The sequence below is a fragment of the Salmo trutta genome, chromosome 17, assembly GCF_901001165.1.
Source record: "Salmo trutta chromosome 17, fSalTru1.1, whole genome shotgun sequence".
NCBI classification, from domain to species: Eukaryota; Metazoa; Chordata; class Actinopteri; order Salmoniformes; family Salmonidae; genus Salmo; species Salmo trutta.
The window spans coordinates 24,049,892-24,065,765 of NC_042973.1; the positions used below are offsets into that span (position 1 = coordinate 24,049,892).

The following is a 15,874-nucleotide window of genomic DNA, read 5'->3' on the forward strand; positions in this document are numbered from 1 at the left end:
GTTAAGAATTGCAGGAAATTATCTTGAAAACTTCCCCCATTGATTCTGTTAGTCACTCTCACACAGATATCATATGAACATCTTCACAATTGCAGGAAATTAGCTTTAAAATGGCTAAATGTTCTCTCCATCACATGGCAAAATGTGTAGAATTGCAGGAAACTAGCTTTAAAATGGCAAGGTTCTCTCTCCTCCCCATGACAAAATGAGTAGAATTGCATGAAATACATTTTAAAAAGGCAAAAGGTTTTCTCTGCCCATGGAAAAATTTGTAGAATTGCAGAGAATTTGCTTAAAAGCTACATGTTTTTCTATGGGGCGACCTCTAACGGGCCCAGAAACCATATTTAAAATAAAAAAAGTGGGCCCCTCCGCATTGCGGGGGCTGCGGGGGTGTGTGGTACGCCAGTGACCTTGAGTCTCCATTTTGCTGTCAAAACCAGTTGGCAAACACACTTACTAGCCCTGTAAGTCAATCAATGGGGCTCACACAAACAATAACATGTATAGTGATGGGAATTACAGTAACAGCTTTATTAAATTAGTGCAAAAGACAGACATAACTCATTCAAAATATCAGATTTTTCTTTGTTTTATCATGAATCATGGGGTCTTCCACACGAACCATACACACTTTTTTTTTACGAGCGCAAAAAACAAACCACCAATTCAATAGCTTTCCTTGACCTCTTTGTGTGACTCCGGCGGGGGGGGGGGGGGGGTTCTAGTGGTAGTGAAACAAGACCATGAAACACAAGGCAGACAGATTGCCAATCTTCAAAGCAAATGAAAGCTCCAGATCGGGGGTTGGAACCGGTTCAGGTTTCAAGGAACAGAATCAGAACAGGGAACGAAAGTGATCTATACTGTTCTATAAAGTGATCAAATGACAGAACCGTAATTTGAAAAGCATGGCAACCAGTTAACAACGTTCCTTTACATTCCTGTGCAAAGCCCTCACTCTGTCACTCAGAAACGTATTCCAGCGTCTCCCTGCCAGTTAAACATCTTTGCCAGCTGAAAATCTTTGCCAGTGTTTGCACAGGCTACCTGCCCCTCCCACTACTGTAGCCTACTGACATTATAAGCATGATTCAGAAATTAGGGAGGGATTTTAAATTAGAAAAGAAGGGATTGCCTTTTTCAATGCTAGTTAAGGATATTATATTTGACATGTTTCACATTGGATTTATTAACTACAAAAGGTATGGTTTTTAATTCTGGTAGCTAGCTCTGGTCCAATGTTAAGCCAACTCTCTAAAGTTCAAAGATGTTCAAAGTTCCTCCATTGAAGCCGATCCCTCGCAGGTATAATTCTGTGGGCCTAATTCAGATAATGCATGTCATATCAAGATGCTCAATGCTTCAAGCCACATTGTTACCATCAGAGAGTGCTGACCACTGAGCAAGACCGTGAGGTTCAACGTCCTCAAGGTCACAAAGGCCGCTGAAGCCAAGAAGCAGCCACAAAATTTCTGTCGCATTTCACGCATAGCAAGCTGCTCTATACGCCCTGATTGGTGAAGTAATTTAATGTTGAGCTGAATGTAAAAAAAATCATCAGAAAACGAACGATATAAATTGTTACTTTTTTGGGGTTTGAACCGGTACAGAACTTTATTTTGCAGGTCCGAACAGTGGAATGGGACAAAAGAAAAAGGGTTCTGTTCCGAATGAAACGATTGAATATTTTTTTATTTTGGTTCCAACCCCAAAAATTGATTTACATAAAAAATAGGAAACACATCGATAGCATTAGAAATAGTGCCTAAAGTCCACAAAAAGGTTTCCGTTTTTTTTCTTCTGTAAGGGTAATTCAAGAGCCTTCAGTCCAAGTACATAAGTTAATTAATATATTTATACAATGGTAAAAAATAAAATATATATAGTGTACTTTTTTAAAAGTTTCACACCATTCTATAAAGATATTGTTTTCCACTCCATGACAACTAATGCAATCGAAACAAAATAAATCAAAAAAGACTCCAGAAACTTCTGACTTGAGAAGGCTTATGGCTACCATCTTGCCCACAGAGACCACAACCACCGCAGACAAAAACTGGCTCTTGTCTCTCATTACAGTAGGAAACAAGATAAAATAAAGTAATACATCAAAAAGTAAATGCTTTTCCCCTTCCAGTATCCAGTAACTCAGACTATGCAGTGTTTCCTTGCCCAGCGAAAGAGTCCATTTAGGCGGTGGTGTCCATGACAACACAGCGATGGCGGGAGGAGACAGGCAAGGAGTGGGAGAGGGATGGGCAAGGGAAGACCAGGGGCAACGACAACTGTTCAGGTGAGGGGGAACAGAGCTAGGGTCGGTAATGGACATAGAGATGGGTGAGGTAGAGATGAAGGGGGGTAACTAAAACCTGGTGGGGAGCCTGGGGCCACGGATGGGTGAGATATCGTTGGAACACCCAAGAAGCTCAGTACCACAGAGGTCCAGTCTGAACTGTGTTTTTTAAATTGTTTGCTAGTTGTTGTCGTTATGGTGAGAGGTCTTCTCTTTCCTTAGGCTTGGTCACGTAGGGGAGATATGTTGTTTCTCTTCAGTGTTGCATGTAGACTACAGTAGATTTCAGCACAATTTACAGGCCTGAAAGGAGAAAATAGAAAAAGAGAAGAGACAAGAAGAGAAAGATAAACAGATAGTTAAGGGTATCGTCAACACAGATCAGTTGCAATCAATTACACAAGACAGGTGATAGGCATCCTACATTAAAGATTCAGGATGGAGAGGACATAGAAGATTGAAATACACAGCCTTGGTTCTAGATTTAGACAGAATTTAGAAACGCAATGATCTGTCTTTTTAGCTGTACATGGAAACATCTCCGGGCTTGACAATGACACGTCCTCCTCTGCCATGTCCCAGTTGAATGGGACAATATATATGTATTTTCTATAGTGGTAATGTATCCCACACTTCCGAAAACCAGCAGAAAAAAACATGTATCGCAGCCTGGTACCTTTATATCTACACAGGGTCATTTATGAAGAGTTACATACAAGTAGAGTAGTAAAGGTATCATAAATATCTTACAATGATATAAATCAGATTACAGCATGATAACTTTTAATACACAGGCTGCTATCAGTATATACTGTACCTTTCCTCACACACAGACACACATACACACCGCGATATGAAATGTGAGATGTTATCAATCAATCCATCTGCCTGACTCTCTCTGCCATCCCTCTCCTCTGGGCTAGTCTCCTTTCCTCTATGCTGTCACCGCAGGCTGTACTCAGAACTCTCTCTATATCGGTTTCTCTCTTTCTCTTTCACTGTTTCTCCATTATGACATATACTGTGCCACTGTATGAGTGTGGTTGTTTTTCAGTCCTGTCCGGACAGAAAGAACAGACCTTTCAGGACCATAGGACTGATCCTTCCTGAGCTCACGACTCCGTGTAGAAGTGTGCGTGTCGTTCCTGTTGAAAGTGGAGACAAGCTCTCGCTCTGCCGCAGAGAAGCTGTGTTGCTCATGGTCTATATGCTACACAGATCTGCTATGTGAATGGGGGGACATTAAAAAGGCAATTTCTTTAGCCCATAGAAGAGGCATTTTATATCTGATACACAGAAAGAGATAACATTTCCTGACTTTTACTGAAGACCTGTGAGTCTTGAGCTGTCAGTCCAAGAACAAATGCAGCGTAAGGGTTTAGGTTTATGTAGGTTTTCCTTTTGAGATCTACTAGTGCAATGCATGCAGTGTATAAGAAGTTCATAAGAAGTATCAAGTATATAAATTTACATGATCACACTACTATTACTTTCCTTGTTAAATTGAGCATATGGTTCATTTAGTCAGCTTGATATGTATTCTGACTGCAGCTACAGCTGTCTACAGCTTCCTTTTCTTTGTTTAATATTTTCGGGGTTGATTTAAGACTTTTCTGTTTTATTTTATGTGATATCTGTCTTTCTCTTTTTCTGTATTTCCTCCTCTGTCTCACGTAAGATTAGAGAGTAGTTTTGAGAAATGTGAAATGTAATTTTGCGAGACATTCTGAAATGAATTGGCCCGTAGACGTAACATTTTTCGGAGCAATCGAAGTGTGCCTGATTCAATGGGGGGGAATATCTAATGGGAGGTACTATTGATTTTTTTATTCTCACAGTTGTTGTTTTCCACTGGCCCTCTTTTCTATTGTGTAGGTGTAAGGGATTCTGAAAAGGAAATATAAGTTGAACAACACTCTGGAGCTGCGTGAGATAGGTTTTGAAAATGTAATGAGACTCTGGGAACCTTTATTCAAGCATGCAGGCCTTGAAACATACCAATTGTTCCCCCTCTGGCTAAAAACTCATGGCCTGAAACATGAAAATACACAGATAGATCAATTCACCTCAGCTCTCACATGGAGGCAATGAAGTCCAGCAAAGAGCGGACCCTTCCTTCCCTCTCTCCCACCCACCTGAGTGAGAATGGGGAAGGAAATGTGACCATCACACCTGCTGTACCTGGAGAGGCTGAGACGAGGAGGGAATGACGGAGAAAGAAAGAGAGAGAGACGGGGGGAGATGGAGAGAGCAAGAGAGAGAGGGAGAAAGGGACAGGGGAGGAGGCAGAGAGGGATACAGGGAGACAGAGGGCTGTTTGATCTAATCACCATCACCTTAATTGGGTGAAAGTGCTTCTGGCAGCAGTCAGCTGGAGTTGAGGCAAATGTGATAGCTCACAGGAGGGCTACCCTCGTAAACTCCAGTCCAGCAGAATTACCATCCTCCCTGCCTGCCCGTGGATTTACCCTGCTCTCCTCCATCTTCATCTCATTCTCAATGTCAATATATCAGGAGACAAGTCTCACAGCATATGGTTAGCCATATCCAATATCTGCTACATTTCTGAAGAGAAGGAGGAATGCAAAGTTTGCCTTTTGAACATATAATCATATAGCAGCAACTCTCACTGTCACTCTTTGCTTCCCATTATGGCATCAACGAGAGTAGTTCTGACAAAACTAGAACCAACTCAAATAAAACATTTGATAGCATGAAAAGAAAATCAGTGCTCTTCAAATGATTCTTTGCCAAACATGAAATAGTTCTCAAAGTGCCATCATCCAATAATACAGGCATGACTAGACTAGACACAGTATAAAACATGACATTGGAGAACAATGTCAGGGTAAGAGGGTGAGAGTTTATCAGCCAGGTAATGTCATGCCTATTAAATTAGAACAAAAGGATTAAAGGAGGAAAAAGGAATATTACCAAGGAGGAGGAGGAAGATCCCATTTCTCCTTCTCCTAAATAATCTGCTCCTGTAACTGAGTGGATTAGAGCAGAGCAAAGTGGCTGTTTGGGCAGGAAAGTGGATTTAAACATCACTGTGAAGGAATTGTTGTTGGCAGACTAAGGCAGGGAGTCTGCCTGGGTATATTCCCTTATTTGTGGATGAATTGCGTTTTCTCTCTGAGATTCGTCAGCCAGTCTTTTATCAGATCTCTAGCCGCTTATAAAATCCCACAGAGCTCAGCTTGGCCTCTGAGACAAACACTAACAACAATACACCCACACAGGGAATACATGTAAAATATCCCCTAAAGATCCTCATCAACCTTTAACTGATAGCTAATAACAGGAGCATCATTGTGAATGTGTCCCAATGCAGTCAACATTATACTGCTATAGCACACCATCCAGCAACTCTGTTAGATTGGAAAACAGGCAGTGTTGGACTGTGGTGCTGGGCTGGTGATTCTGCATAGACTGCATAGAGGAGATTGCAGGAGGTTGACTGAGCCTTGAGACAGCCCAATGGGAGTGGGAGAGGAAATGTCAACTTGTTTAATACTGCAGCCGCTCGTTCACCCATGCCTTTCACGTTATCACCTCCGCTCACATGTGTTTTCCTCATAAGCTTAATACATAAAAACCTATTCATCTTAAAAAGCCAGTGGTGCCCACAGCGCTCATGCGAAAAACGACTATATATTTACATGCTCCTGTCCATCCAACAGCTCTTACAGCCCCAACATCACATGATGCTAGACTTCCATTTTAGACCTGGCAGAACCTGCTGGAGAGAGATAATACATACACACTGTCTTTCTGTCAGGCCATTCACTGACAGGGAGATAGGGGGCACTGTGGTCATCTCTGCCACACTGGCAAATTGGGTTTCCAATCTTATTTAGAGCATTTCCTCAACAAAATAGCTATACTACATTTATTAAAATGCTACTAACAATGGTCCTTATTTTTTTATTAAATTGCAAACAGTAAGCACCATCCAGAGAATTTGATCCACAACACAAGAACACAAGAACATATAAAACATACACCAGCTACATCTATGTGTTCTTTGACATATGAAATCCACTGTAAGCCCAGTTAGACTCTGTTGTCAGAGTTAAAGCAGCATAAATACAAGTGGGATTTTGTGTCTAATGAGTTACGAGTCTGTGGTAAAGTCCTGCTACACGTCGATCACACTGTAGAGGCTCACACATCAACAGGGGCTGACTAAGCTCCAGGATTCAGCCAGTAATTTAGCAGCAGTAAATGCTACAGTAGAATATCTGTGTTCTCTCAACACCGCCTCTGTCCCAGAGGCTTACATACATCATTTAAGAGTGTGTAAAAGTAACACCACCGGAGTTCTTTATCCTTGAAAAGGATCAGGAGGGTACATGTGGACATGGATTTTTTCTGTGGGGCTGGGCAGAAACACAGTCACTTTGGAGCCTGCTGCCCAGTGAGGAAGATTGATGGAGCAACGTCTCTCCTTAGGTTGAGTGCAGTCCTCTCTGGTTGACTTACAGCAACCTCCACCACCCACTCAGTGTTTAAGAGCTTTCCTTCTTAAAGTACACATAGCCTGCTATAGAAGGCCTGCAGAGAGTCGCAATGTTAATGTAAATGCAGAAAGTACATGTGCACATGTTCTGAAAGTGTGTCTTTAGAATGTGTGTCTGTCTATGTGAAGGTACATGTACGTACATATGGATGGGAGAGAGTGGGTGTTAGACAGAAGTCCCGTATCGTATGAAATTGTGTGTGTACGTGCGTGTCTATGACTCGTGTCTAATCTCCTCACACCTTTCTCCTCTCTATCTGTCGCTGAGTGGTTGAGCCTGGGTCAGGCTGATGTGCCCTGACAAAAGTAATCTCTCTGTGTGTGTATCGCTGTACTGACTTTGATACAGAGGGGACCTCTGTGGCCCAGCTCTCTTCTCTCACCAGCTCCCACTGGGCACACAGACAAAGATTGCCTCCCTCTTTATGTCACTACCTGTCTCTCCATGCTGCACGGCTCAGCTGAATAATATGCTGCAGTGTCTGCTGCTGAGGCCTTACTGTCTGTCTGCAGCTCCACATAACACACCCCATTCAGCTATGGTGTTGACCAATGAAAGGACACGCTTGGAGTCCTAGCTGAGGTACATGGTTGGTTAATAAATGCCAAAGTCTATCAGTACAGTATGGTGTGTCATAATGAATGCCAGAGTCTATCAGTACAGTACGGTGTGTCATAATGAATGCCAGAGTCTATCAGTACAGTACGGTGTGTCATAATGAATGCCAGAGTCTATCAGTACAGTACGGTGTGTCATAATGAATGCCAGAGTCTATCAGTACAGTATGGTGTGTCATAATGAATGCCAGAGTCTATCAGTACAGTACGGTGTGTCATAATGAATGCCAGAGTCTATCAGTACAGTACGGTGTGTCATAATGAATGCCAGAGTCTATCAGTACAGTACGGTGTGTCATAATTAATGCCAGAGTCTATCAGTACAGTATGGTGTGTCATAATGAATGCCAGAGTCTATCAGTACAGTATGGTGTGTCATAATGAATGCCAGAGTCTATCAGTACAGTATGGTGTGTCATAATGAATGCCAGAGTCTATCAGTACAGTACGGTGTGTCATAATGAATGCCAGAGTCTATCAGTACAGTACGGTGTGTCATAATGAATGCCAGAGTCTATCAGTACAGTATGGTGTGTCATAATGAATGCCAGAGTCTATCAGTACAGTACGGTGTGTCATAATGAATGCCAGAGTCTATCAGTACAGTATGGTGTGTCATAATGAATGCCAGAGTCTATCAGTACAGTATGGTGTGTCTTAATGAATGCCAGATCAAAGGAGGAGCATTTCACTGCCACCCAATTAACATTCACTGTGCACATACACAGACTGATTTCCACAGGGACCACTGATGACAAAGTACTGCTCATCTAGCATATAGAACACACACACACAGAGAGACAGAGAGAGAGACAGAGAGAGAGAGAGAGAGAGACAGAGAGACAGAGAGACAGAGAGACAGAGAGAGAGACAGAGAGAGACAGAGAGAGAGACAGAGAGACAGAGAGACAGAGAGACAGAGAGAGAGAGAGAGAGAGAGAGAGAGAGAGAGAGAGATGCTTGGTATGATCAGAACTGTGGGTGTCTTAGGCTCAACACTCTAGAGAAACAGAGTGAAAAGTAGACAGAGAGGGGACAGATGGATAGATACATACCCAAAGGGAGTGTGAGTAAGATGTAGAGAAAATGAAGAGATTAAGAAAAGAGATAGTGATTGTAACCAGGGATGGCTGGAGGTTGAGAGATAGATAGAGACAAAGGGTGAATGAGTGATAAAGAAGAAGAAAAACAGAGAGAGAAGGGGAATTGAGAGAGAGCGCGCGAGAGAGAGAGATGAGGGATCGAGAGAGAAAAAGAGAGCGAGAGAGATGTGAGGTAGAGTGAGAGAATCAGTGGCTGCTTGGTATGATCAGAACTGTGGGTGTCTTAGGCTCAACACTCTCAATGGCTCCACTGTGTGTTGAATTACAGATTACCCCGTCGCCTCCCTCCTCTGGCTCCTCTCCTGCCGAACACTGCACAGAACTCAGCCATAACACCAGCTCAGCCCCAATCCCCCTCTGAACACAGGATAGGCATCTATATAGACTGGCTGTTAGATCTCCTTCATTATGCCTCCCATTCCCAATCGAGGAGTAAATTATACATTTTATCACTAATGGTATAAATGAGATATACAGCTTGAGCTCCCAACAGGAGTCCCTGGGAAGCTCCTGGCTGTAGCAGGGGATGCCAGACTAACAGTGGGGGAAACAAAGAAATGTCATAAAAAAACGGAAGAGATGCTGGGAACACGCCTAAAAGTAACTGCAAAGATGTTTGAGATTTCATGAATGCGTATACTACCCAGGGCATGTCGATATTAGCAGCAGCAGCTTATCACCCTCAACAAGCTCAGATATTATCGCCTGTCTGGGTAAAGGCAGAGGAATGTGGAGTCGACATAACTGCTGTTGTTTACTTCTATGGTTTAATAGTTTAAGAACATTATAGACTTTATTTTAACAAACCTAATGCAATGGTCAAACATAATGCAACGGTCAATCTAAGCGCTGGGGGGTAGTACTATAAGTTCGCGGGTGTGTCAGAAATATTTTTGCTATTTTCTTAAGCACAGTTATTGGCACAGATGCTGGTATTGGCTCGAAAGGGCTGGGTTTTGATGAATAAACAAGTTGTGGGTGTGTCGCGGCTTGTCCCCTGACCGGCCAATCAGAACGTGCTCCATGGCTAAATATGTGGTTGCTTCAAGTTCTGTATTTATTGCCTTTTATGTATTGCCTTGGAATCAACTCCAACTCCAATTCCAATGTTTCATTTCATTTATTTGAGTAGGGACAGATGCAATTGTCACGTCCTGACCATAGAAAGCTTTTATTTTCTATGGTAGCGTAGGTCAGGGCGTGACAGGGGGTTTGGTCTAGTTTATTTATGTCTATGTTGGTTCTAGTTTCTTTTTTCTATGTTGGGGATTTTGTCTAGTTTATGTATTTCTATGTGGGGTTCTAGTTTATGTATTTCTATGTTGTTGTTTTTCGGGATGATCTCCAATTAGAGGCAGCTGGTCATCGTTGTCTCTAACTGGGGATCATATTTAAGTTGTTGTTTTTCCCACTAGGTTTTGTGGGAGATTATTTTGAGTAAGTGTATGTTGCACCTCGTCGTCACGGTTTGTTGTTTTGTTTATTTGTATGTCTTGCATAGTTTCACAGTTATAATAAAATGTGGAACGATACACACGCTGCGCCTTGGTCTCCTTCATCTTCAGACAGACGTGACAGCAATAACGTTGACACATTGCAATATACAACATTTATATACATACATGCACACATACATAAACAACAACAAACAAAAACTGCAAAAAATACATACTAAACATGCAGTTTCACAAACACAAACCCAAACCAAGCCAAGCCACGTCTTAAAAACCCAGGCCGATGGAGAATCGTCATTGCCCTCTAGTCCAGAACCTGTCATTATCCGTTTCCAGAAACCATTTTAGGAGGTCTATAAGTGATTTTTACTTTATGTTTAAACTCATTGAGATTTTGCCAATTCTTAACGTCATCCGGAAGCAAGTTCCAGAGTCGAACTCCTTTCACACAGATTGTTGACTGAGCAATAGCAAACCCTGCACATTAGAATTCTACAGTTACCGCAAGTGCCCCCGAGTGCATGTACCTGTAGATTGCAATATTGTCACTAAGTTACAGAGTGATTGTGGCACGAGTCCACACAAGCATTAAAAATCAAAATCACATCGATAAATGTACTGTCAAAACTAAACAAATTATGTGTCCTTAGCACATTGCAGTGATGGTGCCTTACCGGCTTTTTGTCTAGAATTTTCAAGGCTCTATTGTAGAGTGATTCTGTGTCCATGTTGTCATGCAGTAGGATAATTGTGAAATTATTATTGTGTGTAAAAACAAAAGTGCAGTATCAGAGGGTTTCTTATTAACTTATAACAGATGAGACTTGCTTTCACTGTTCTGTGGATTTTTTTTGCATGCTTATCAAACTTATGTTTAGAGTCTAAAATGATCCCAAGATATTTAACATCAGAAACCTGCTTGATTCGCTCTCCTTTGATCACAGTGTTGAGTGATTCTACCATTGGCTGTTAATCAGTTTTGGTTTGTTAAACAGCTTACAGAAACAAAATAACTAAATGTAGACCTATCCCATCTTTGCTAAATACAGTGCCTTTCGGAAAATATTCAGACCCCTTGACTTTTTCCACATTTTGTTACGTTACAGCCTTATTCTAAAATTGATTAAATAAACAAAAATCTCTGCAATCTACACACAATACCTTATAATGACAAAGCAAAAATAGGTTCTTAGAAATGTTAGCAAATTTATAAAACACTAAAAACAGAAATACCTTATTTACATAGGTATTCAGACCCTTTGCTATGAGACTCGAAATTGAGCTCAGGTGCATCCTGTTTCCATTGATCATTCTTTCTACAACTTGTTTGGAGTCCACCTGTGTTAAATTCAATTGATTGGACATGATTTGGAAAGGCACACACCTGTCTATATAAGGTCCCATATTTGACAGTGCATGTCAGAGCAAAAACCAAGCCATGAGCTCGAAGGATCTGGGGAAGGGTACCAAAAATATTCTGCAGCATTGAAGGTCCCCAAGAACACAGTGGCCTCCATCATTCTTAAATGGAAGAAGTTTGGAACCATGAAGACACTTCCTAGAGCTGGCCGCCCAGTCAAACTGAGCAATCGGGGAAGAAGGGCATTGGTCAGGGAGACCAAGAACCCAATGGTCACTCCGGCAGAGCTCTAGAGTTCCTCTGTGGAGATTTGAGAACCTTCCAGAAGGACAACAATCTCTGCAGCACTCCACCAATCAGGCCTTTATGGTAGTGGCCAGACGGAACCCTCTTCTCAGTTAAAGGCACATGACAGCCCGCTTGGAGTTTTCCAAAGGGCACCTAAAGACTCTCAGACCATGAGAAACAAGATTATCTGGTCTGATAAAACCAAGATTGATCTCTTTGGCCTGAATGCCAAGCGTCACGTCTAGAGGAAACCTGGCACCATCCCTACAGTGAACCATGGTGGTGGCAGAATCATGCTGTGGAGATGTTTTTCAGCAGCAGGGACTGGGAGACTAGTCAGCACAGCACAGCAAAGCACAGAGAGATCCTTAATGAACACCTTTTCCAGAGCGTTCAGGTCCTCAGACTGGGGCAAAGGTTCACCTTCCAACAGGACAACAACCCTAAGCACACATTCATGACAACACAGGAGTGGCTTTGGGACAAGTCTCTAAATGTCCTTGAGTGGCCCAGCCAGAGCCCGGACTTGAACCTGATCAAACATCTCTGGAGAGATCTGAAAATAGCTATGCAGCAACGCTCCCCATCCAACCTGAATGATCTTGAGAGAATCTGCAGAGAAGAATGGGAGAAACTCCCCAAGTACAGGTGTGCCAAGCTTGTAGCATCATATCCAAGAAGACTCAAGGCTGTAATCGCTGCCAAAGGTGCCTTGACAAAGTACTGAGTAAAGGGTCTGAATACTTATGTAAATGTCATATTTCAGTTTTTTATGTTGTCTAAATTTGTAAAAACATATAAAAACCTGTTTTTGCTTGTCATTATGGGGTATTGTTCTCCTTATCCAAGATGGCATAGCAGTCAGACATCCTTTGTCCTCCTCTTGTCGTGTCCCGTGTATATATATATTTACATATTTTCTTCGCATATCTTTTTACATATTTTTTTCCCGAAAAACTCAACCTCAAAACACTCTCCTGCAACCCGCCTCACCAATTTAAAAAAAAGTATTATTTACCTCAAATCTGAAATCCACAACAGAAGCGTTGGAGTTCAGCTAGCCACGGTTAGCGGTCATCAGCTATCCATTAGCTCGAAAAGCTATCGGCAGTTTTGTACAGCGCGACTCAGACCAGAGCATACCGGACCTATTCTCTCTCCATATCCCCGGATTTCTACCGCAGGCTCTGGACATTTACACCTGGATCTTGCAGCTAGCTAGCTGCTACCTGAGTGACTATTGGCAAACGTCAGTCCCGGAGCTAACATAAATTATTCCGGAGATAGCCAACTGAAGAGTTCCATCAGCCACTCCTGGGCTACAATCACCTATCCGGACCCGTTTTACTGCCGATGCGGAGCCCCATCGAGCCTTCACGACTGGACTACCAACGTTATCTGACCGAGGGAGTTATCCAACTGGCCCCTCCATCGCGACGTAACCTGAACGCCCATCTGCGGCCCGCTAATCGTTAGCTGTTTTTTCGGCTGCTATCTGAATAGGTCTATCGGACAATTTTCTTGGGACACTATAACTATAACTATTTTGCCAATTGAACTGGTCCCCCCACCACACGGAACCCCACTAATCTACAGACGGAAACGCACGAGGTGGCTAAAAACAGACCTCCCTCCATCTTCTACCAGCTTGCTACCTATGGCTCGGCTAGCTGTCTAATTCTCACTGGACCCTTTGATCACTCGGCTAAGCATGCCTCTCCTTAATGTCAATATGCCTTGTCCATTGCTGTTCTGGTTAGTGTTTATTGGCTTTTTTCACAGTAGAGCCTCTAGCCCTGCTCATTATACCTTATCCAACCTTTCAGTTCCTCCACCCACACATGCTATGACATCTTCTGGTTTCAATGATGTTTCAATATCTCTCTCATCATCACTCAATGCCTAGGTTTACCTCCACTGTATTCACATCCTACCATACCTTTGTCTGCACATTATACCTTGAAGCTATTTTATCGCCCCCAGAAACCTGCTCCTTTTACTCTCTATTCCGGACGTCACAGACGACCAATCCTCATAGCTTTTAGCCGTACCCTTATCCTCCTCCTCCTCTGTCCCTCTGGTGATGTAGAGGTGAATCCAGGTCCTGCAGTGCCTAGCTCCACTCCTATTCCCCAGGCGCTCTCTTTCTATGACTTCTGTAACCGTAATAGCCTTGGTTTCATGCATGTTAACATTAGAAGCCTCCTCCCTAAGTTTGTTTTATTCACTGCTTTAGCACACTCTGCCAACCCAGATGACCTAGCTGTGTCTGAATCCTGGCTTAGGAAGTCCACCAAAAACTCTGAAATCTTCATTCCTAACTACAACATTTTCAGACAAGATAGAACGGCCAAAGGGGGCGGTGTTGCAATCTACTGCAGAGATAGCCTGCCGAGTTCTGTCCTACTATCCAGGTCTGTACCCAAACAATTTGAAAAATCCATCTCTCTAAAAACAAGTCTCTCACAGTTGCCGCCTGCTATAGACCACCCTCGGCCCCCAGCTGTGCTCTGGACACCAAATGTGAACTGATTGCCCCCATCTATCTTCAGAGCTCGTGCTGCTAGGTGACCTAAACTTAGACATGCTTAACACCCCAGCCATCCTACAATCCAAGCTTGATGCCCTCAATCTCATACAAATGATTAATGAACCCACCAGGTACCACCCCAAAGCCGTAAACACGGGCACCCTCATAGATATCATCCTAACCAACATGCCCTCTAAATACACCTCTGCTGTTTTCAACCAAGATCTAAGCGATCACTGCCTCATTGCCTGCATCCATAATGGGTCAGCGGTCAAACGACTTCCACTCATCACTGTCAAAAGCTCCCTGAAACATTTCAGCGAGCAAGCCTTTCTTATAGACATGGCCCGGGTATCCTGGAAGGATATTGACCTCATCCCATCAGTAAAGGATGCCTGGTTATTTAAAAAAATGCCTTCCTCTCCATCTTAAATAAGCATGCCCCATTCAAGAAATTTAGAACCAGGAACAGATGTAGCCCTTGGTTCTCTCCAGACCTGACTGCCCTTAACCAACACAAAAACATCCTGTGTCTTTCTGCATTAGCATCGAACAGCCCCCGTGATATGCAACTTTTCAGGGAAGTTAGAAACCAATATATACAGGCAGTTAGAAATGCCAAGGCTGGCTTTTTCAAGCAGAAATGTGCTTCCTGCAACACAAACTCAAAAAAGTTCTGGGACACTGTAAAGTCCATGGAGAATAAGAACACCTCCTCCCAGCTGCCTACTGCACTGAGGATAGGAAACTCTATCACCACCGATAAACCCACTATAATTGAGAATTTCAATAAGCATTTTTCTACGGCTAGCCATGCTTTCCACCTGCCTACCCCTAACGCAGTCAACAGCACTGCACCCCCCACAGCTACTCGCCCAAGCCTTCCCCATTTCTCCTTCTCCCAAATCCATTCAGCTGATGTTCTGAAAGAGCTGCAAAATCTGGACCCCTACAAATAAGCCGGGCTAGACAATCTGGACCCTTTCTTTCTAAAATTATCTGCCGAAATTGTTGCAACCCCTATTACTAGCCTGTTCAACCTCTCTTTCGTGTCGTGTGAGATTCCCAAAGATTGGAAAGCAGCTGCTGTCATCCCCCTCTTCAAAGGAGGGGACAGTCTTGACCCAAACTGCTACAGACCTATATCTATCCTACCCTGCCTTTCTAAGGTCTTCGAAAGGCAAGTCAACAAACAGATTACCAACCATTTCGAATCCCACCGCACCTTCTCTGCTATGCAATCTGGGTTCAGAGCTGGTCATGGGTGCACCTCAGCCACGCTCAAGGTCCTAAACGATATCGTAACCGCCATCAATAAGAACCAATACTGTGCTGCCGTATTCATTGACCTGGCCAAAGCCTTTGACTCTGTCAATCACCACATCCTCATCGGCAGACTCAATAGCCTTGGTTTCACAAATAATTGCCTCGCCTGGTTCACCAACTACTTCTCTGATAGAGTTCAGTGTGTCAAATCAGAGGGCTTGTTGTCTGGACCTCTGGCAGTCTCTATGGGGGTGCCACAGGGTTCAATTCCTGGGCCAACTCTTTTCTCTGTATACATCAATGATGTCGCTCTTGCTGCTGGTGAGTCTCTGATCCATCTCTACGCAGACGACACCATTATGTATACTTCTGGCCATTCTTTGGACACTGTGTTAACTACCCTCCAGACGAGCTTCAATGCCATACAACTCTCCTTC

General features: G+C 43.1%; 1 protein-coding gene across 4 annotated transcripts in view; it reads right to left on the bottom strand.

Annotated features, from left to right (window-relative positions):
* Window positions 1–708: 708 nt before the first annotated feature.
* Window positions 709–15,874, bottom strand: part of LOC115151918 (cadherin-13) — a 684,830-nt gene continuing 669,664 nt past the window's right edge. For 2 of the 4 annotated variants that reach the window (XM_029696265.1, XM_029696268.1), the window contains 2 exons: window positions 4,363–4,486; window positions 709–2,599 (listed from right to left, as the gene is read on the bottom strand). In XM_029696265.1, coding sequence (XP_029552125.1) covers window positions 4,371–4,486 — 116 coding nt within the window. In that variant the 3' untranslated portion in view covers window positions 709–2,599; window positions 4,363–4,370. Of the gene's footprint in view, window positions 2,600–4,362; window positions 4,487–8,353; window positions 8,437–15,874 lie in introns of those variants that run through there. The other 2 variants (XM_029696266.1, XM_029696267.1) reach the window with 2 other exon arrangements.